Source organism: Astatotilapia calliptera, chromosome 13 (assembly GCF_964374335.1).
Source record: "Astatotilapia calliptera chromosome 13, fAstCal68.1, whole genome shotgun sequence".
Classification (NCBI taxonomy): Eukaryota; Metazoa; Chordata; class Actinopteri; order Cichliformes; family Cichlidae; genus Astatotilapia; species Astatotilapia calliptera.
Genome location: NC_137434.1, coordinates 18881405 through 18903761, shown reverse-complemented (window position 1 = coordinate 18903761; position 22357 = coordinate 18881405). Strand labels below are relative to the sequence as shown.

The 22357-nt window shown below is 39.9% G+C and overlaps 1 protein-coding gene across 3 annotated transcripts in view; it reads left to right on the top strand.

The window, feature by feature from the left end:
• The window catches only part of LOC113035556 (cGMP-dependent protein kinase 1), a 101695-nt gene that overhangs the window by 5334 nt on the left and 74004 nt on the right, over positions 1-22357 (top strand). For all 3 annotated transcript variants that reach the window (XM_026191190.2, XM_080287547.1, XM_026191189.2), the window contains exon 2: positions 5467-5633. In XM_026191190.2, the coding sequence (XP_026046975.1) occupies positions 5467-5633 (167 nt within the window). The remainder of the gene's footprint in view (positions 1-5466; positions 5634-22357) is intronic.

Below are 22357 nucleotides of genomic sequence, written 5' to 3'. Positions count from 1 at the left end.
AATATTACGAGTCCTGGAGCTAAGTTATCTTTTTCTATTCTCATATTGATGTTTTAAGCCTAAGAGGAAAAAAGATTACAGCCTTCAGATTTTACAGTGAGATCAGTCACGTCAGATACGAATGTCATTATTCGACTGACACGCAAACAAACTCAACAACAAAGATTTCATCAAAGAAGATTCAAAAAATGAAGGGATTTATTTATCTGAGCAGCAAAAAGCCATTAGTCTTTGTTATACCTGTCAGCTCCCTGGGTTTGTGAAAGCACACAAAACGCTCTTTTCTTATGTGTATTTTTTTGTTTGTCTGAGATCCTGAACACTGGTTTGGAAGGTTAGCTGAGGAAAACACCAGAGTGACCAATTCTTTTAATAACTGGCGTAATTCTGAGACTTCATTAAGTGATTTTCTTGAGACTCTTGTCAAGACTTTTAGCACTTTACTTCAAAAAGTGGTTGATTACCCCGTGATTTAATATTGGAACAGATCAGAGAGAATCTCCAGTTAAGAAAATATCAATTATGATGGGAAAAGACTATTTCAAGATTTCAAAAGAAAGAAAAGATGAGTGGCAGCGGTTTCTTAAATAATTTCTGATGATGATCCTCAAAGGAAAGCTAAAAATTAACTCATTACAATGAGGCTGTTTGAACTTCCATCAAGCCTCTCTCAGCGACAGCTTCAATTTTCCATTAAACGTCTGCCACACCTTTTCACACTCCTCATTTGTTAGAGAATGGCATTTTCTCTAATATTGCTCTTCTAATAAGCATAGAGATGAAAAAAAAATAATAATTGAAAAACAGCCAGTGTTGAATGCAAATGACTGTAGTGTGTTTTTGCGCTTGTTCTCTTATTAGTTGAGCACTGTTCTTATCTTACTCAGGCAAAGATGTCCAAACTGGTTGGACATCTTTGCCTGAGTAATTTGGAGAAGTTGATATTTTTCTGTAGAAAAGCAGTTCATTTAGATTGAGTTTGTTGTTGTTGTTTTTTTGTGCATGTTAATTTATACTGTGGGCTAAAACAAGTTCACTAACTCTTTATTTTCCTTTGTTACTGAAGTTTACTGATAATATCTGTTAGATCTGGCTAAGTGTTTGTGTTTTTCTTTCATTCTCCCCTCTCTTTATCTTCTTTACAAGGCCCATAGAGCACTCTTTACTCGTATGCTATCCATTCTTTTCCCTCTTTCTGACTTTTATTTCTCCTGGCCTCTCCCACTTTTCTGCCATGCCTTTTTTTTCCTCCTTAAAGAGCATAGTTTCTCCTTTTAAGGAAGACTGAACTTGCTCAGTCTAAACTTCTGTAGTGGATGAAAGAAAATATATCGCTCTCACAAAGGAGACGGAGGCAGATGTTTTCATAAGGGTTGGATTTGGAAGATGTTGCTCAAGAATGGCCACGATCATGTCTGCCCTAAATCTCCTGGGTGTAAATCGAACAGAAATAGGGTCAATGAGGCACATTTCCAGTGGGCTGGAGGTCAGCCTTGGAAAAAAAAAAGATTTCCAGCTAGTTCCTGTTGAGCCTTTTTCACACATGTACTGCAGGCCTGGACTTTTTTAAATGGTAAATGTAACTGACATACACTACAAGTTAAAAGTTTGGACACACCTTCTCATATAATGGTTCTTTATTTTAATGATGATTTATGGTGTAGATTCTCACTGAAGGCATCAAAACTATGAATGAATACATATGCAGTTATGTAGCAAACAAAAAAGTGTGAAATAACTCAAAACATGTTTTATATGTTAGATTCTTCAAAATAGCCACCCTTTATTTTGATTACTACTTTGCACGTTCTTGGCATTCTCTCGATGAGCTTCATGAGGTAGTCACCTGAAATGGTTTTCCAACAGTCTTGAAGGAGTTCCTTGAGATGCTGAGAACTTGTTGGCCCTTTTGCCTTTACTCTGAGGTCCATCTCATCCCCAACCATCTCGATTGGGTTTAGGTCAGGTTACTGTGGAGGCCAGGTCATCTGGCGCAGCACTCCATCACTTTCCTTCATCGTCAAATAGCCCTTACACAGCCTGGAGGTGTGTTTGGGGTCACTGTCCTGTTGAAAAATAAATGATGGTCCAACTAAAAGCAAACCGAATGGGATGGCATCTCGCTGCAGGATGCTGTGGTAGCCATGCTGGTTCAGTGTGGACTCATCAAACCAAAGCTCAGATTTCCACTTGTCTAATGTCCATTCCTTGTGTTTCTTGGCCCAAACAAATCTCTTCTGCTGTTGCTTTTTCTTAGTCGTGGTTTTGTAGCAGCTATTTGACCATAAAGGCCTCCTCTGAACAGCTGATGTACAGATGTGTCTGCTAATGGAACTTTGTGTGACATTTATCTAGCCTCTCATCTGAGGTGCTGTTAACTTGGTATTTCTGAGGCTGTTGACTCCATGAATTTATCCTCAGTTTTCAGATTGACTGACCTTCAGTTCTTAAAGTAATGATGAACTGTTGTCTGTCTTTACTTAGCTGATTGGTTCTTGCCATACTATGAATTCTAACAGTTGTTAGCTGTGTACTAACCTGACTTCTGCACAACACAACTGATGGTCCCAACCCCATTAACAAGGAAGGAAATTCCAATAATGAACCCTGACAAAGCTCACCTGTGAAGTGAAAACCATTTCAGGTGACTGCACCATGAAGCTCATTGAGAGAAGGCCAAGGGTTTGCAGTGCTGTCAACAAAGCAAAGAGTGGCTACTTTGAGGAATCTAAAATATAAGACATATTTACAATTATTTATCATTTTTTGTATGCTACATAATTCCATATACTGTATTTTGCCTCATATGTTTATGTCTTCAGCATCTATCTACAATGTAGAAAGTAGTAAATGAGAAAGTGTGTCCAAACTTTTGACAGGTAAGTGCAGTTGTATGTGTGAGTGAAAATGTCAGATTCAGACCTCAAGTGGTCTCTACCAGCTCACAAAGGCCATGTAGCGTCTAATTGCTCCCAGGTGAGAATAGCTCAGGTCATAGTGAAACCACTGTCATTTGTCATATGTCCTGCCACCTGCGCACCCTACTCATGCAGCATCCTCACCTAATACAAAGGAGTGCTGCCAGCTCTGAGAAGCAGATCATCTTCTGTTGCACGCTACACGTGAGCTGGACAATATCCTGGCTCGATTCTCCTAAAATTGTTTAAGTTAGTCTGTGAAAATGCCTCGAGTTAATTATGCGTAAAGTGTGCTGTCTTTTCATAAAATGAAATCTATTATGAAATATCAGTCCAAAAAAACTGCGCTTCACAGCATTACTATGCTCCTTTCAAACTAATGAGATCTTCTGTTCCTGCAGACAACTCCCCCCCAAAAAAATTACAACTCAAGGAGCAAGGAGTCAGATCTGAACATAGATTGTGGAGTGGGAATAAAAAAAAAGTGCAACACCTCAATCCTCCCTGTTTAAAATTCGCACAGCAGCATGTTTAGACTCTCAAGGGCAGAAACAACTTCTTTATAATCCAGGTTGCTCAGTTAGAGCAGCTCCATTTACGATTCAAGTCTATTAAAAAATCCAGTGGATTTGGAAGCTTGTTAGCCTGAAGCCTCTCGCGTTGGTTGGTTGCTCTTGTTATTCTGTAAATGATCTAAAATTTGAGAAGAGATGACACGTATAGGGATCGTGGAACATCTATAGGAATGCACATACATGATCTTTGTCTTTAAGATTATAGAAATCCAGAGGCCACATGTGAGAATTAAGGTTCTTTTGTGTGCTTTCAAAAAACCCCAAAACGTTATTTGGGTTTTCCAGTGAAATACGACACGTAGCTAATGTTGTTCTCTGGTAATTTAGTTTCTCACGTTTATATGCGAGTGTGAAAAGCATCGCTGGTCGGAATCCACAGGCTTCAGACCCTAATTTGGTATTCATGGTCATGAATGAAAAGCACAATTTATTAGAGCCCCGCTAATAATTCAGCTGGTGTAAAAACAGTGCAATAAAATGTGCAGATGTTGGTGAAAGCTCAAATGGTAGCTGCTTCTGAGAAGAGACTGGCATCGCTCTTTTAAGTGTTTTGGCATTTAAAAAAAGAAAAGAAATTTGAAACAGCACCACTGTCTCATCCCAGACTCAATAATGTGTTTGAGGATTTATTGAAGAAGCGTTTGAGTGACCTTAAAAGTTCAGCATAAAGAGAAATAAAACACTCATTGTGCAGTGAAACATGGCCTCATATACACTTGAATCTGCAGAGGAGGTTTGTAGAGTTTGCTGTTCCAAAATAACAGACAGGTTGAAAAACATAAATCTGAAAGAAGTAAAAAAAAAGGGCACTGTTGATGTTGTAATTTGAAGTTTTGTTTATGCACTTTTGTTCCTTGGCGAGGACTTTGCTGCAGGCTGGCAGTGGAGAAGAGAAGCCTGCGTGTTGTGGGAGCACTGATTCATAAATGCCTTCTAGGTTATTTGCCCTTTTAGCAATGAGCTCTCCAGGTGATCAACAATGCACTAAGAAATCCGTTTCTGAAAAGGGCACTGAGCAAAAAAAGGCAAGAGGCAGTTCCCCAGTGCCTTTGAATACTACTTGCGGGGCATAGTGGGCTGCTTTTGTGGATTTTTTTTATGAATTAGGATATTGGCCTCTCTTCTCAGTGTGAGAGGTCTCTTTAATGGTTTAACCCTGGTACATAACCTCATTCATTTAGCTGCCAGAGAAGCACATACACAGCGTGCAGCTGAGCAAATGGAACTGTGGCGATGCTTCGGTGAATGAGTGATCTTGACTCGTTGTTCGCGATCTGGCCCGCGTCAGACTTCTTTCAACGCGTCTACCTTTCTCAGACAGTCACACTGATGCTTGCTTTCAGGTTTCAGATTTGCTATCACCTGTTGAACAAATATCTCTACTCTCCTCTGGCGCTGCATCCACTGCATGCTGCTAGATTTAGAAGATAATTTATCAGGTCTCCTTTCATAATGTCGCCTGCCTCTCCGTTTGCCCTGTGTTTCCTTTCAGCCCACCTGACAAGCACTCTTGCACCTTGACAACCACGCGTTAGCTTTGCACTTTATTACCTTTTCTCCCGACAGTTGCATAGTTAATGCAGAAACTATTTACCTGCGGAATGCCCTAATGACTCTGCAAACCGAAAGCCGAGTTGGCTTTCAGAAGTAAATCCCTGAATGGAAATAATCTGCATCCATTAGGCATTGATTTTGCTATTTATTGACTTTCCTCAGAATTTTCAGGGGAGGGAGGCGGGTGAGATGGTTTCACCTTGACATATTTGAATTGAGGGTATGTTTTTGAAAAGGCGCTGAGCCGTTAAAGCTAGAATGAAATAGCCTTGGAAATAAGAGACATGCTGAACAGTTTTTATTTGAGATGTGCGCCTGCAAAACCTCTTATTGTGTCTCATTTTGTCCTTCTGCAATGAAGAATGCACAAGTCAGTGCTTGTACAGTGACTGTCTCACATTGCTTGGCTTTGCCTCCAGGTCCAAGGAACTGATAAAGGAGGCCATCTTGGACAATGACTTCATGAAGAACCTGGAGCTGTCGCAGATCCAAGAGATCGTGGACTGCATGTATCCTGTCGAGTACGGGAAGGACAGCTGCATCATTAAGGAGGGCGATGTAGGCTCGCTGGTGTACGTCATGGAAGGTAAACGCACACATGCACGCTGCTAAAACGGGTATTCTTAAAATACTGTGAAACCACAGGTACAATGATTCTAAAAAGACCGTTATTATAAAACTTTGCCTAATCTATGAAGAAGTGTACATCTTATAAACCATTATAGCATTCACAGAGGATAAATGAAAGGGACTTATGTTGCATGATTCACTCATGTCACATCGATGTCATTTTGTGTGCTCTGGTGTGCTTGCCGAGTCCGTTTAATTAGGTTCTTTTTAGTAGTACTGACCAGCATGTGGTTCTTTTTTTTCTTTCATAAAACTAAGAGTTGGTGACAACAACAGCAACACAGCGTCCACTGTGGCGCTGATGGGATTTGTGAAAGGGCAAGCGATTCAGCGCTGAAACGTTCAGGGAGCCATCATCCTTTACAATAGAGTTGACCTCAGGGAAAACGGCCTCAGTTAGTGCCTGCCCAATATAATTCATTCCAATGCAGAGGTAAATCTGGACATTCAAAGGCTGAACTATAGAATGAATATATTAGTATTTAACCGCTTGACTCCTTGTAACTTCACTTTAAAACTCGGCTGAGCAGTGAGAAGCGAGGCAGTAACCAAGAGGCAGTGAGCATGAGTCTTGTGGGCTTGTGCGGACTGTGGCATTTAAAGGATAATATTTAACTATGAAGAATGAATCTAGAAAATTGATTGTTTGCTCTATTGTGGGCCACCGACTTTTATAATTGTGCTAGAGAAACATTTCCCGGATCCCCATTCGGCCAAACATTGTTAAAAATAGATTTGTGGGAAAGGAGGACTAAAATAAGAAGGCGGTATTTCAAAGAAGGAATTATGGAAAAGAATTCAATTATGCCACAAATCTATAATTCTGCTTGTTTGTCTCAAAACTCAGGCAGGTGGGATTTGTCATGTCAGGAAGAAATACCTCAGCTTTTACAGAACTTTCCTTCTGTTTCCCACAAATAAAACCCTACTTACTTCATTCAACCTAAACTAAACTGATTCTCTTTGTATATGATTCTGATAATAGCTGTGTACTGTCCAAAGTTTTATATGGTGACTTCAACATAAAATAGAGTATTTTTTCACTGATGCCGAGCTTACATAAATGATCGGAGTACTTCCTCTACCCTAGCTCACACCCCCGTCATGAGAAAAAAAACACCACTTGTTGCCCTTATCTGTATCTCTGATATGTAAAGAGTCATACAAAACATATGCAAAACCCAACAGTGGACTATACACTGGTAACCAGAAATAACAGTGGTGCTGGGAAAGGGCTGGGTTGCTGTAACAACATTAGGAATTGTATTTTTTCATCTCTCTTACCTTTAATAAAAGAAACTATATGTGTGATAAACCACTGTGGCCTTGCTGAACACAGGTCTACAAAAGTCTGCGGTCACAGTCAGTAGATTTCACTCTGTCCCTGACGAATGCTGCGTGCCAAAGGTGTGAGGTCACAAATGAGCAAGCGCCACACTGACTTGATGAATAGGTTCCTGTCGAGCACAACTGAAAAAAAAAAAAGAAAGATACAAATCTGTAAGGGGCTTTGTGGGTTCCTCTTTGACAGCGATAGAGGCGAAAGCTGCGATGTAATTGGTAGAAGGGCTTCAGTTCAGCGGTGTCACACTAATATTACATGTTATTTAATTAATTAATTAAATTATTTTGCATTTTTGAATCCTTAGGGTAGGCTCAACATATTTATCTTTAGTGAACATTACTGACTCTCTCTGACTTCCGTTCTGCTCTATGATCGCCTTTCTGTTCCCCTCTCTCGTGTCCCAGCGAGTCCTTTGCCAGCAGCTTTCACCCCGACTGTCCCTGTCCTTGATCTATTTTGCATAAAAGCAAATGTTGAAACCAATAGCTCAAGGCGGACGACTTTGTACCAAGGTCTGTAGAAGCCCGTAACGGTTGGTGACATTTTAATCCACGCTGACGGGATGTCGGTGTCTTATGTCAAACACATAGCTGCATCCACTCAGCGCTGTTCGTCATTTTCCTGGCAAATGAAGTGTTCGCCGCTCAGGCAGTTGTGTCATTTATTATTGAAAGTTGGCAGGGTAGTCGTTAATGTTTTGCCACAGGGCTGACATATCCATTATGCATCATATAGGGATATGAGGCACAAGTAAACAACTCTTATGCCAATAATAACAATAATAACAGTGGTAATATGAATGATGCATTTAAACATCACTCCTAGTTTATAGTTGCTTTAACTATGAGGGCGCATAACTTGTTTCGCCTACTAGTTATAGATTGAAATTGCAGACAGTTTCACAGCTTCCCAGCTGAAACAACAACAGGACAGTTATCTGTTGTTGCAGATGCACCTGATAATTTGAGATGAGACGAAAATAATAAGAGCTGCAGACACAGAATGAATCCTGGCATTGGCTTGCCTCTATGATGAGTCTGCCTGCTTAGCAATGGCTGCCTTCATGAATGTTTGTTGCGCTCAGCTCACATCTACCGGGCTATAATTGACATCAGTTCTCTTTTAAAAACAGTGATTGCAACAGAGACAAAAGCTCGTGTTTCCATGGAGATGGGATAGATTTTTGATTGGCTGTGTCACCCGCAAAGACCCACACAGGTGGATTGTAATGATAATAACTCGCACAATCACGTCCAATTACTATGAAGTATTTACTTGAGAGGGGGAAAAAAAGCCATTTGAGTTCTTTCATAGATTTCATTCATCTTAATCTAATGACTATGTGTTTGCTGCAGTAGGAAGCAGTGTTAAGTAGGTTCTTGCATTGCCGTTTTGTCTGTCTTTTTATTAGGTGGAGACGTGGAAACTTTTAAACAGGTGCAGATCAAGGACTTCAAGTATCGCCTAATGCAAAATGGAACAGAGTCTAGTCTCTAGTTTCCAGAATAGAGATTGAATCATTAAAAGCATTTTATTCCCACATTATCAGATACTGTCAGATGGTGGGCGAGGTGACGGCCCTCTTTTAAGGGACCAAGAACACTCCAGCGCATGTTTCGTAGTCTAACTTTGATTGAGACTGGGCACAAAAAAAGACTTGTGTTGTTTTTGCTTTGTTGTGTAATTTTTGGGGTTAAAATGTGGTTCTGGCATACTGACAAATGATGCTTTTGTGGGACGTGTCTAAATATAACTCCAATGGGTCCTTTACAAGGATTGCTAAAAGACAAGATGAAATCTACATCACCAAAAACTTTAAAAAAGTGACATTTTGTACAATTTCGAGAATACAATTGTTAAATTAAACAGTTGAATAGTGGGCCACAGCAAAACTAAAGCAAAGACTATTAAGATCACATGACTGGCTTACAATGTGAATATTGATTACTTCAGCTGCCAGGTGAGGGATTCTTCAAAGTGACATAGTAAATAGTTTTGTGTTGTTCACCAAAGGTCACACATGAATCACGAGAAGTTGCAAACCTGCCAAATCTGAAGGTTACCTGTGGTTTCTAAGATTAAAGATATTTTCAGGGCTGCAAGTAATGATTTTTTTTTTCATTTATTGACTAACCTGTCAGATCTGGTCTCAATCTGTCATTCGGGCCACAAAAGGTGACATAAAGTCCAATCTCACCACTGGTCCAAAAATCTGTAGACTTGCAAAGAATAGCTAAAAGAAGACATTAATTATCAAATTTGTTGCAGATCTCTGTTGAACAGGTGCGCTAGTTTAGATATAAGTCTTAACATGGTTACATTTAATGGTTTGGTGCTTAATGGAATGGTAAAGAATTGTGTTTTTCTTCTGTGATTGCACATAATTACTATTTGAATTGAATTACAAACCAGAACAAGTTTCCTCCACTTGGCAGCTTTTATTAAGACAACAAAATATATTCAACCTCTCCTTACTACGTTTCATCTTGCCAACTTTGCATTTATATTTGAATATTACTTAACATTCCTTCTTGGTCTTGCATCTTTCACCCTGTCTGAGAAACAAGCGTATCCAAGGAAAAAAAATGAAAAAAGAGAACGAAGAAACATTGAAACATACGTGGCAAAGAATCTGAATTATGTATTTTTTTTCCTCTATCTGTCATCTTTTAGGTACAACTAGATGACTGCCCTTGCTGTATATTTTATTAGTTTTACTGAGTGTTCATGGATCGCAGACAGAAAAGTGAGGAAAGTGAGGGGAGAGGTAACGTTACAGTAGACTCAGCTCCAAACCTGGAGTGCTCATGGTACGCTGACAGCTACTTTGACAAGCTAACATAGTCAAGGCAGCACTTGATGCACCGTGTGCCATTTTATTCAGGTGGATGTGTTCAGGGGATTTCACAGCGCACCCAGGATTTGACATTTTCTCTACACAAATACGTTACGCTCCCAATTATTTTATTTGACCTGCTGTTAGGCGAGGCAAGTAGAATATCCTGACAGATCAAGAAAAAAAGAATGTGTTTAAGTTTAAGTGGCATACTTGAAAGCCTGAATAAGACAGAAATGAACAATGTGCTGTTTTGAAGCTTATACCGAACCACTTCTGACAGTCACTTCTTTTTTTTCTGCTTTTACTGAGCTATACCTCAGAATAACAATGAACAGAAATGTTTACTGCTATGGCGAGACACTAGTTTCTCTCTACAGTAGAAGCATCTGATGCTTTATCACTCCTTATGACGTGACATTGGAAATCGATCTGTTTGCATGTAGTGTTAATGAAACATTAGCAGCATAGAAAAATGAGAGACACAGGTTTCTGTCTGCATTTTAATTTTATGGCATATTTTATCCTCCCTTCAGCTTCTACTGACACCTTATCGCCTCTCTGGCACACTAGCTCACATGCTGTGTTTTTGAAACACGACGTGAAAACATATCACTCCAACATCTGTTTCATAACTCGTAAAATCATAGCATCACGTGTGCCTGTTAACCTAATAATCGTCTTTAATTAACTATTTAGCTGACTAATTAACCACAAGTCAAAATGATAATAATTGATTGAAGTGCTTTGGCAGGCAAGCAGAAGAAACAGCATGACCAAATTGAAGCAAAATTGGGCTAAAGATAAGTTAAACGTAAACAAGAGTAATAATAATGACCAACAAGAAAAAGAACAAGAAAAAAAGCACATCTGTTGTGAGAAGCAATGTAAACAAGTCTCCTCAAGCAAGTCAAGCAAAAATGAATGGACGTAAGAAACAACCAGCGTACCAGCTAACCAAGTAACATGCTGGCCAATTTCTGTAGGACTCTCAATTAATTATTATTGCTGTCTGAAAGTTAGACAGATGTTACGGTTTAGGTGACTTTATGCTGCGCGATAGCCAGCGGTCCTCAAAGAGCTGCTCTCTGTTCTAATTGACCAATGAGGCAGAGATGAGGGAGATGGACTCCTCTTTCATTTTGAGCAGGGCTTAGAGACGTAATCACCAGGGGCACCTGAGTGTGACTCAGTGTCACAGGTGTGAGAGGACACAAGATCTAGGGCAAATACTTTCAGTATTACCACTGCTTTCAGTGCTTTCCCTACAACTGCTAATACCTTCAGTAATGACTAAAGAGGCTACTTCTGGTCATTTTAATTATTTGCATATTAATGACGTAATGTGAAAATACCAAATGCATTTGGTCACAGAAACACAAGTGCACAAAGCCATTGCACTGCATTGTTGCCTGGCAACTTAAATAATGCAGACTTAAAATTGTTGCCGCTGTTGCTGTCAGTGCATCTTGAGGGAGGGCAGCTCAGCCAAGTAAAATGTGGAGGAGCACAAATTTTGGTTTGATTGCCCCCTGAGAATACAGCATGAAGCTAATATTTGATGCAACAACTGCTACACTGAAAAGCAGCCAGTAGTAGGTTAATAATCAAACATAACACACTGCTGAGGCTCGTGCACAGCCTGAAAAGGCGTCTTTCAAAACTCAATATTCAACCATTTGGGTGTATGTGCACCCTCCTTTTGTAGCACGACGTGCAATGCAATCACTGACAGGAGACTGAGTTGCACATATGTGCTATCAGCTCTCATGATAACTTTAATGAGGCTCTCAGTGGAGGTTTAATAAGGCGTCATCTGGGGAAAAGGTTAGAGATTTGTACTTGCAATAATGTCCAAAAGAACTGTCAGTCCTGTAGCTTTGTACCTGCACATTTAAACCATCCCCCAAATCCCCCCGCCTATCAATACAGGCATAGAAGTAAGTGTAGTCAAGTATGCTGCACGATATATGTGTAATAACAATATTCTTTGCGACTGCTGTGTTATTATGTATTATTTTGCTTCTTCACTTCACGGATGGCATTGCTGATGCAATAGCGAGGCATGAAAAATCAAGTCCTGTGAAAGAGCCTTCAGAAAAGTATTCCTCTTCCAAACATCATTTTATTCATAATTTAAAAGCTGACATTTTAATGGTGAATAAAGCAGATTCAAAACTTGCTATACAGCAGCGCAACACTGTAAATGAAAAGCAGTGAAAGGAGAGGGCAAAGAGGCACGGATGTGGGTTTAAAAAACTGCACAAAATTCAGATGGCTTGCTGATTTTTCAGGACGGTGTCTATCTACTAACATACAATAGATTAATGATCTGAAATATGTCTATCAAGAAGAATATAACTCTGGCTAATGTGTAATTTATGTGCAAATAGTGCGATTGAGTGTGTTACAGACTAATAATCTCATCTACGCTGAGCTGAGCACCATCTGCCCTGAACACCAAATGAAAATATTCTTTCTCTGGCAAGTGTCTTTTCTCATTTGCCCTCCCTGCATCTAAGTGGTTCCCTTTGCCACTTTCTTTCATTCTCACGTGTTCTCACAGAGACACAGACACACTGCTAAAAGTTATCTATTCAAATGCTCCTACAAGAGACCAGACACATGCACATTTCCTTCTATCACTCCTTCTCACATTTTACCAACTTTGACCCCAATCTGTCCACTTGTCACTACGCCTCTCCACTTGTCCACAGCTTCTTTTTCCTGTACTGTTTTTTCTCCCTGCTACTCTTCACCCCTTCTGTCCATCTTACCTTATTTTCATTCAGCCATTCCCTCTATATTCTCTGGGTTTTTTGTTATCTTTCCGATTAGTCTGTAAAAGCCTTTGTTTTTTTCTCCCTACTTAGAATAGGAATTGATCCTCATTTTAACTCCGCTGAGGCCGATGAATCCAGCTCAGAGAAAGAATTAGTGAATAATTTGTGGATGATCTCTGAGCCTTTATCCCCTTTGTGGCCAACCCCGCTTCGAGTGTTCCTCATCTGGAAAGACGATGAAAGCAGAGTCTGTGTGTGACATAAGAGAAGCAGAGAAGGAACCAGGTGGTACTGACAGAGACAGGGAGGAAAAAGGGCTTGAAAGCCTCCGATGAGATGAATATTATGCAAGTGCTTGAAATTACATTCATGTTGGGAAAAGGAAGGCAGAGTACTGTAAACTTGTTGCTGTAAAAGGATGTCCATGTTTGAGAGTGCATGGGGAGGTGGTGGTCATCAATGATGGAAGAAGCATGTGGAGCTTTAAATAAAAGTGAGAGCAGAAGTACTGCGATTTAAGCAAACGTATTACCATCAAGTACTTCAAGTAAGACTTTAATAGTTATTTAAACTTTATTGAGATGGTTATTAACATTTATAAAGTTTGAACGTTTGCCTGCATAATCATGGTTTTCTTATAATTTTACCATCTCAGTCTAAAAGTTCCAAAACGTTGCCACAAAAAGCAAAAACCTTGCTTTATTTAATAGCTGTGGCTCTCCTCCACATTGGTAGGAGACATCTGACTAAGATGTTTCCTGGGTGCTTCCTAAATGAAGTCTTCAGGGCATGTTCTACTGTGGCAGACCAGGACATGCTATAGAGATTTTATTTCAGGTGGCTTGGGAATGCCTCCCAAGGCATGTGAATTCCAGCCATTCAAATAGATGGATGGATGGATGGATGGATGATAGATTGATTGACGGATTGATGGACTGATTGAATAACTGCTACCCCCTTCAGGGCTGTGTCCCTGTGCACCTCTGGACTGCTTCTGTCTGGATTGTTTCCTGGAAGCCCTTTTCTGACTAATTGCAGTAGTTGATTTGCCTTTTTACTACAGCTATAAAAGAGCTAACAGAGAGAAATATTAACTTATGTGTCAAACTTTCCCAGACTTGATGTGGAGGGTTTATCACTGGTGTTAAGATCCAGGTCTCCCACACAGCAAACAGTAGATCAAACAGCATTCTTCAATATGAAAGCCTGTTTCGTCCCTGCCTAAAGGAGTGAAATCTGAAGATTACTTGTAGTAGTCGTTGTTGGTGGGTTTTTTTTTACTTTGGCATTGCACATTATGAATTTGTCTCCAGGGTAAGCTTGGTGAGCTGTCCAAGGTGTATATGACCCCTCACACTGCAAAAGCGGAGACATGATCCAGTCTTGTTGCAGCCGTGGATAAAAGGTTAGGAAAATGGATTTATAGATTGACAGAGTACAATACTACTGTAATGTTCTTCGGCTTTTCAGAAAGAATATTTGCTGCAAACCTTACTTGTGATGCAGATTCTTATTCCATCGCTTGTGCTCACTCACAGTGAAGTTTTTTGGGCTGACAAAGCAATCATCGATTTCCACCCACTTACTCGAGTTGGCTCTCTCCGACTATCTTCACCAACACAGAATTCAGTTTGTAGGAGTTGCAAGTCCAGAAGTAAACCATAAAGAAAGCAGTTTAGATTTTTAGACATTTTATGGATGAAATCAATCAACACAACTGTTTTGGATTATTGATATCAGTTCAGTGTTACTGATAGAGCTAATTTTAATCACTTCATATACTTATGGGTAGCTTCAATAATAATATTGAGGATTTAGTAAGACGTTTTAGTAGAAGAACACATTGGCATAACGTGGAAAACTTTAAATATGACTACATCAGAGTTTTTATTTATGTACCGTACTCAAGTAAATGTATTTAGTTACATTTCACCGCTGGTGGTCTTGGAGTAATGCTGAGTGTGACAGGATAAGCTGTGTTTGTCGAGGTTCAGAATCAGGTTACAAAATGGGGCACCAGTAATCTGCTCTGCTACAGTGACAGAGTAATCCTTCCATCACCCCGAGACTAACACATGCACACACATGGGTGTCTCTGTGAGTACACACACATCCACACTGAAGCAGTATATAGAAAAGGCTCTCTCCGACTGTCAACCATATTGCCACCTGTGGATTGTATCACTCTCTAGTGTGTCATTGTTAACTCACCTACATGAAGAAGCCTGTGAGTTTAGGAAAGGCAGATTCATCAGTCGGTATTGGTGGAGTCAAGGTTCAGAGGACTTAGAGTAAAGGGTTTATTAAAATTTTGGTTCACTGCAAACTTTTTTTTATTGATTCCCCTGAGTTAAAATTTATTTCTTTGTTCTCCTTTTGATCTTTGATTGCTTTTGCCAATTACCCTCTGCCTCGACGTGGGAATTCCCAGTGGTTTTCTGCAAGGTACAAAGCAGTGTTACAAACCAGCTTTGTGTGTATTCTGTCTGTTTGTGAGCTTTAATGTTCTGTACGATAGAAGAAAATGGCAGTTTCTCAAAAAAAAAGCCTAGTTTTAAACTTGAATACAAAGCATTTTTGTAGATTATCTAAGATGTTTTCAAAGTATTTTATCAGCCAAGGAGATTAGACAATTCACAGCTCATCAAATGCCATTTAATCTTTTAATAACCAGATAAAAATCTGTTCGTCCACCACTTTGGTCGAGAAAAATCTTAGTAAGTGCCACCCAACAGACAACAGGCACCATCTAAAAGTGTAAATACAAACAGAATCCAATGATCTGCAAAATATTTTAAACCCCACAATCAACCAATTACATCGAATGCTGGCGAATATGTGGCTGTGATATCAGTAATTTGTTTGAAGAAACTCTGACTGGGGTGCAAAAGGCTGTTAAAATTATGTAATAAAAACATAGAATACAAAAAAAGCACTTTAATTCGTAACATGACTGGATATTAAGAGTAAAAATAGTCTCCTGGAGAGGCTGAGTCTTTACTAGGGACAGAATATGGAGAAATCTCTGCACACAAGGTCCAAAGCTGAAATACAACACTGAACAGCCATGACCTTCAGGCAGCACTGCAATAAAAACAGAAATGATTTTGAAGTGAAAATCAATGCACGGGCTCTGGAACACTTCTAAAAACTATTGTCATTGAACACAATCACTGAATCCACCTGATCAACATCCAGAATTCAAGCCACCTTCACTGGCCCTGATCTACTTTGAGCTCTAGCAGTAATAAACTGGGCTTTGTTCTGCATATTTAAACTGTCTGAAAAATTACAGAGAGCGCCTCCAACTTGGCTAACAAGATGAGCACATGGGAACACAAGAACGAGTTATCCGCACATCTGCAAAGTCACCATTAATGCTGAACAATGGAGTCGCATGTGCTCCATCTCCTGTTTGTACAAATTTTAACTGCATTTTTTACTGTAATAAAATACTCTCTGTAAACTGGCCACACAGCAGTCCAGACAGATAACAGAGGTCTTCATCAGTCATGCAAAACCAAGAAAGACTAGGTTTGCATAGACTGATAAAGACCAAGATTTGCATTCCCTACAGGTTCCAGGTCAGGCAAAAATAAAAGTGGTTTCATGTTTTTAACCAGTCACAGTTTAAGAACCGGACATTTAGGTTGATTTCAGAAGTGTGCTGCCAGGCGGGAGAAAAAGAGGAAGACCCTAAAGACGATTCATGGATGTAGTGAAGAAGAACATGTGGAGGTTGGTGTGACAGAGGACGATGCTAAGGATAGGGTGAGATGGAGACGATCTGCTGTGGCAAACCCTAAAGGGAACAGCTAAAAGAAAAGGTGTGTATTACTTATGCAGTTTTCTAACAAAAGAGTTAAACAACAGACATAGGGAATACGTCACAGCCAGGCAGAGTGGAGAAAACTACTTATGTTACTCAGGCTGAGTTTTGATTCGACAACTTGTTAATTAACATTAAATTCTGAATAGCAGTGAGCCATGAAATTGATGCTATTGAGTCAGTTATTTTCTCTCTCTCTCAGTAATGGTGGTTTTTGGATTTGGTCATAAATTTTACAACACATAAAGGCCTCCATCTGTTATCCACTGAAAAAACCTTTGGTGCACCATGGCACCAGAAAAATAGGATCACATAAAGCAGCAATGGGAAAACATTTTTTTTCAAGGCTACACTGATTGGTGTCCTCAGATTCTAAATGCTGGCAGAAATTTGTTCAAGGAAGAGACAAGCCCCATGTTCCAACTTTTTTGAAACTTCAGGTGTTTTGCAAAACAGCAAAGTTTATGTCACGGCTGGAATGTTTGAGGAGCATGGACCCAAAAGCACATACACGAGGACTAAAGTTTAACAAAAAGCAAGCTGTTTATTTTGGCTGATAACTAGCCCAAAAACAAAAGCACAGACGAACAAAGGTGAAAAACTAAACATTAACCTAAACTGGGGAAAAACTAACGCAGGATATGGAAAAACTCTGTTGATAAACCTAAACATGACCAGAACATGAGAAAACTGAGACGAGAAAAACATGACATCCATGGAACATGAGGTGAACAGACGACCTGACACTGAACTGAGGGAGACAGAGGACTTAAATATACAGAACGGTAATGAGGGAAGTGAAAACACCTGGGGAAAAAGAGCTGATACAAATAAACCTTAACGCCACAGGGGAAGTACAACTAAACACACTGAACAAGGAACGCAAGACCTTTCAAAATAAAACAGGAAACATAATGGAAGGTAGACATGACAACACAAGTTTGACACAAGAGACAGACAGAGGGAGGGAGGGAGGGAGGGAGGGAGGGAGAGGAACATAGAGGGGAGAGACACAAGGGGAACCTACAAAAACAAGGAGGCATAGAAGAAACATAAACCAAACTCAACTATTCATTCACTCTCGCATTCACACACTGGTGGAGCTACGGTTGTAGCCACAGCTGCCCTGGGGCAGACTGACAGAAGCACAGATGAGCCTACCAGTAGGCAGTAGGGTAAAGTGTCTTGCCCAAGGACACAACAACCAGGATGTCAAGCCCGGGGATTGAACCGGCAACCTTCTGGTTACAGATGCGCTTCCCAACCCCCTAAGCCACGGTCACCCAAATAGCAGAACTTAACATTATCACATAAGTAATACACAATACAAAATAACTCAACTATGCCCTCACCTTAAGAATACCACATGAATTTAACATAATATTAACATGAGAAATCAACAATACAAACTAACACAAAATGCAGCCCCTGACAATTTATCTGTGGCAAAAGACATGGGGTCTTTGTAAAATAAAGCATATTTATCTTTGTACCATCACCCATGTCAGGTCTCAGGTTTTTATGCACGTGTACATGTGGCGATACAGTATGTGTAATTTGGTTAAGCATTTGTGTGTCTAACACCCAAATGAGACTTACAATGAATCCACATTAAATAGCTTGTGTCTCCTGTCTGGTGAAACGGCAAGCTAGTGAAATGAGAGCATACCGTGGAAATGAAAAGGGCCCAGTATTGTAGCAGTTTGCATGCCATATTAATCTGTATTCCGCTGTCAGAGCTGTCTAATTAAGTCCAGTCTGCATAAAAGAAATGCTACAGTATATTCACACGGCAAGGATGCTAACTGCTAATTACAAGGCGGTGATTTGGTGTGTGAATATAGAATGATCATTGTCACTAACCCCTGCTTTCAATCAGCTTGTCAACATAGTTGCAATAATCTCAGTTTGATGAGTAGAAGAGTAGCAGGGATGGAACCAGGGCTATTATGTTTTAATGAAAACACAGAAGGGGGCTCCAGACAAGTGGATTTAACTGTCATATCTGAGCTCACATTTCCCATTATTACCGCTGAATAAAAGTAACTTTCAGTGTGAGACTGCAAGATTAAGAAAGTAGACATGTGGCATTACAGTATGTTCTTGCAGAATCTCCGTCTCCAAGGTAAAATGATGTAAAAAGGGTGAAACCAACTGTCCTCCATGTCATGCTGGCAACACACTTTTTAGTGGCTTTAGGCCTCTTAGTCGAATATAAAATTGCAGTGTAATTTTCAGCAAAAAATACTGAATGCACTCCAAATTATATTGTTATGTCCTGACATTTACAATGTACTTCTTCCGAATGCTTGAGGTGCAATATCCTCATGTGATTCAGTAACTATAATATACTCAAAAGCATCCAACTGGTCCTTAAATGTAGGTAACACAGAATAAGCAGGATTCAGCACTGGTGACTGGGGGATCTTTCACTTGGGGTAGAAGGTCTGAAATGTTTTAAAAACTTTTAGGTTCCTGCTCATGTTCAAAGATTTCTGTATGTTCAAAAACATACCTTATGTTTTCATATTTTTAGAGAAACAACCCCCCACCTAGTGCCAGTCTTTCTCCCCTGCTGTGCCTCTGTTTTCTCCTGCTTTCTTTGTGTTTGCCTTCTTACATTCTCAACCAACTCTCTCTGCTCCCCCCTCTCCATTTGTCATTTCCTTTTGTTCTTCTTGTTGCAAAAATCGTGTAGGTTGTAGAGATGGACCGATCCGATATTACGTATCGGTATCGGTCCGATACTGACCTAAATTACTGGATCGGATATCGGAGAAAAATAAAAAATGTAATCCGATCCATTAAATATCACGAAAGCACCTCACAAAACTTGCAACACGCCGTAACTCGCCTCAGAACGTTAGCACGTCGGGGCAGTATGCATCACGTGATAGAGCGGCTGTGGCATGCGGGACCTGTCGGTGGTCTGGATAGCATTTGGAGCTTCGCTAGCAACCCGGCATTTCATCTCCGACAAAGTTATCCCGAGAGAAGTAAAGCAAGTGTGTAAGTCCATCTCTGAATGTTTGTAAAGCATTCCTGCATTAAGCTTAACAAACGATATATGGAGCGACTGCCTCTTCTTGCTGCTACTTCAATCATGAAACTGCTTAACGATCAGCTGATCGGCTTTTCTGTCGCGAGTCCGTCTCTCTGGTTTGTTTTTGGCCCACTTTGCACCAGAAAGAGGAAACCAGCGGCTGAACAACAGCAGCACGTTTAAGCTTGATCAGCTGTTGTTAGAATTTATTTATTATTACTTTCTACTCGAGGATCTTTTTCTACGTAGCTGACGCTGGTAACTGTGCAGGGGCGGATCTAGCAAAGTTTAGCCAGGGGGGCCGATAGGGCATTAACAGGGAAAAGGGGGCACAAAGACATACTTTTCTTTCTTATTCTCATTTAAAATGTCGAGCTTTTAATAAATAATTATCTGACACCCAAAGTTTTAATTTGATGCAAAATAAATAGAAGTCCATTACTGTATATAGTAACTATTAAGTCTAATAGATATACCCTAGTAAGCTATAGTACTTTTTCCTTTGGGAAGGTACCATCTGTGCAGTCTGCAATTTTGTTGAAGAAAGATGTTGAATCTATTTAATATTTCTTGAAAAATAATTGATTTCTGTGCATTTTCTTTTCCCACTGCATCAAATTAAGGTTGGTTACGTCGATTAAGCATCATGAGGTGGAGCGTGAGGGGTGGTTCCCTATTTTTTATTTATTTATTTTTGTTGTTGCTGGGAGTTGGAACCCTATTAGTTAGGCTGCTTAATATTTATGCTAAGTACTCTTTAAAATACCAGAATAGGGAGGATGGTGTAGGTTTAAGTTTATTAGATTGATCAGTATTGCTGAACTATGAAATATTTTTTTTTGCATACAGGTATAACAGAATAGCTTTAGTGTAGTTGTTGTTTTAAACTTGAGTATGAACTTATACAAAATGCAGCAAGATATTTAAAAAAAACAGTTTTGTTGATTAAAAAACACTATATCGGATTCATATCGGTATCGGCAGATATCCAAATTTATGATATCGGTATCGGTATCGGACATAAAAAAGTGGTATTGTGCCATCTCTAGTAGGTTGTACCCAAATATGATCCAAATAGCAGTGCAAAGCTGTTAACTAATGCATCATGAAGGTGATGAATAAAAATGAAGGTGAACTGAGTGTACTTCAGCCTCAACAGCTGCGAGTTAGTCAGCAGAGCTTTGATTTAACTTTACTTGAAATTTCTTTTTACCTATTTAGCTAATTTCAAGAGAACAGAGAACAAGGAAGTCTTGAAGTAAAACACCTTATGCAACTAGATTTGTGATTTTCAAAGCGTCTCAAATCAGGGCTGATTTTGGCATCACCTCCTACAACAACAGCATTAGTGGATTGCTATCTGCAATCTCCACCCTCCGCTTTCAAAGCTAAGGCTTCCAAAGCTGCAGAAGGAAACCGCAGCACGAGTTTGCTGAAAGAAGGCTGATAATAATCAACACGCGTCGTTTGTGTCGATGATGTAGTTTCCAAAGAAGGCTGTAGGATTCAGGGCAAGCTTTTTAGACGTGACAGCTGGAGGCAATGACAGAGAGAGGGCAGTTGACAGGCTGTTTAAAGGTGTTGTCAGAGTTGAACTGTATTAAAGATTTACTGCACATTTCTAGCTTACAGCATGGTAGAAAGAAATTCTAGCAATATTTAATAAGCTGTATTCCTCATGTAAGGCGTCATGCTTGACTTTAATATTGCTTTTTGAAATCTGTAGAATAAAATCGGAAAGAAATATACATCCAAGAGTCAAAATGTTTGAAATGGTGGCACAGTGGTGTGGTGTGATGGCAGGTTGGTTCTCATGTGTGGGTTCCCCGCAGATACTCAGAGTATCTTTCACTCTTTCACAGTTCAAACACATGGATTTTAGATTCTTGGTGATTCTAAATTTGTCGCCAGTGTGACCGCCTCTCTATGTTAGCTCTGTGAAATACTGGTGACCTCTTTAGGGTATACCCCACCTCTCGCACTATGACAGCTGGGATAGGTTTGATCCCCACCTTGACCCTGAACAACTATCTTATATAATGCCTCTCTGACCAGCATGAGGAATGAAAGTAGACAAGTGAGCAAGCAAGAAAAAGAAAGGGAAAACTTTATCTCTAAATTGCCCGCAGTTTGTGGTTAAGAAAAAAAAACCCTTTGCCAACATACAACCAAAAGCTGATGGTGTAGCAGGTTTGAAATACTTCCAAAGTACTGAACATTTCTTCAGCGTATAAGATATTTTAGCTGTCCTGATACCCTTATACTGCCAGCCATTCACAGTTTCTTCAGCTACAACCTCTTTTATTTAGCTTCAGGATGCGATTGGAGTGGATCCCAGCAGGATCTATTTGGCCACATGTTAGTAAGGTCAAGCATAAAGCTTCAGCCAAGCTGCAAAAAACAAGGCATAGAGTCTGGACCCCTATAAATACCACTGAGGATCGCTAAGTGGTAAATGGTAAATGGTAAATGGCCTGTATTTATATAGCGCTTTACTAGTCCCTAAGGACCCCAAAGCGCTTTACATATCCAGTCATCCACCCATTCACGCACACATTCATACACTGGTGATGGCAAGCTACATGTAGCCACAGCCACCCTGGGGCGCACTGACAGAGGCGAGGCTGCCGGACACTGGCGCCACCGGGCCCTCTGACCACCACCAGTAGGCAACGGGTGAAGTGTCTTGCCCAAGGACACAACAAGTGCTTTGCAATCTTCTCTCATTACATACTTATTTTAATACGTTTCCACAGGTGGTTGTGATATCATTAGATAAATCCACTCCCTGTCTATGTGATGGCATTAGTATTGAGTAAATTTTCATAATTAGGTAAATATTAG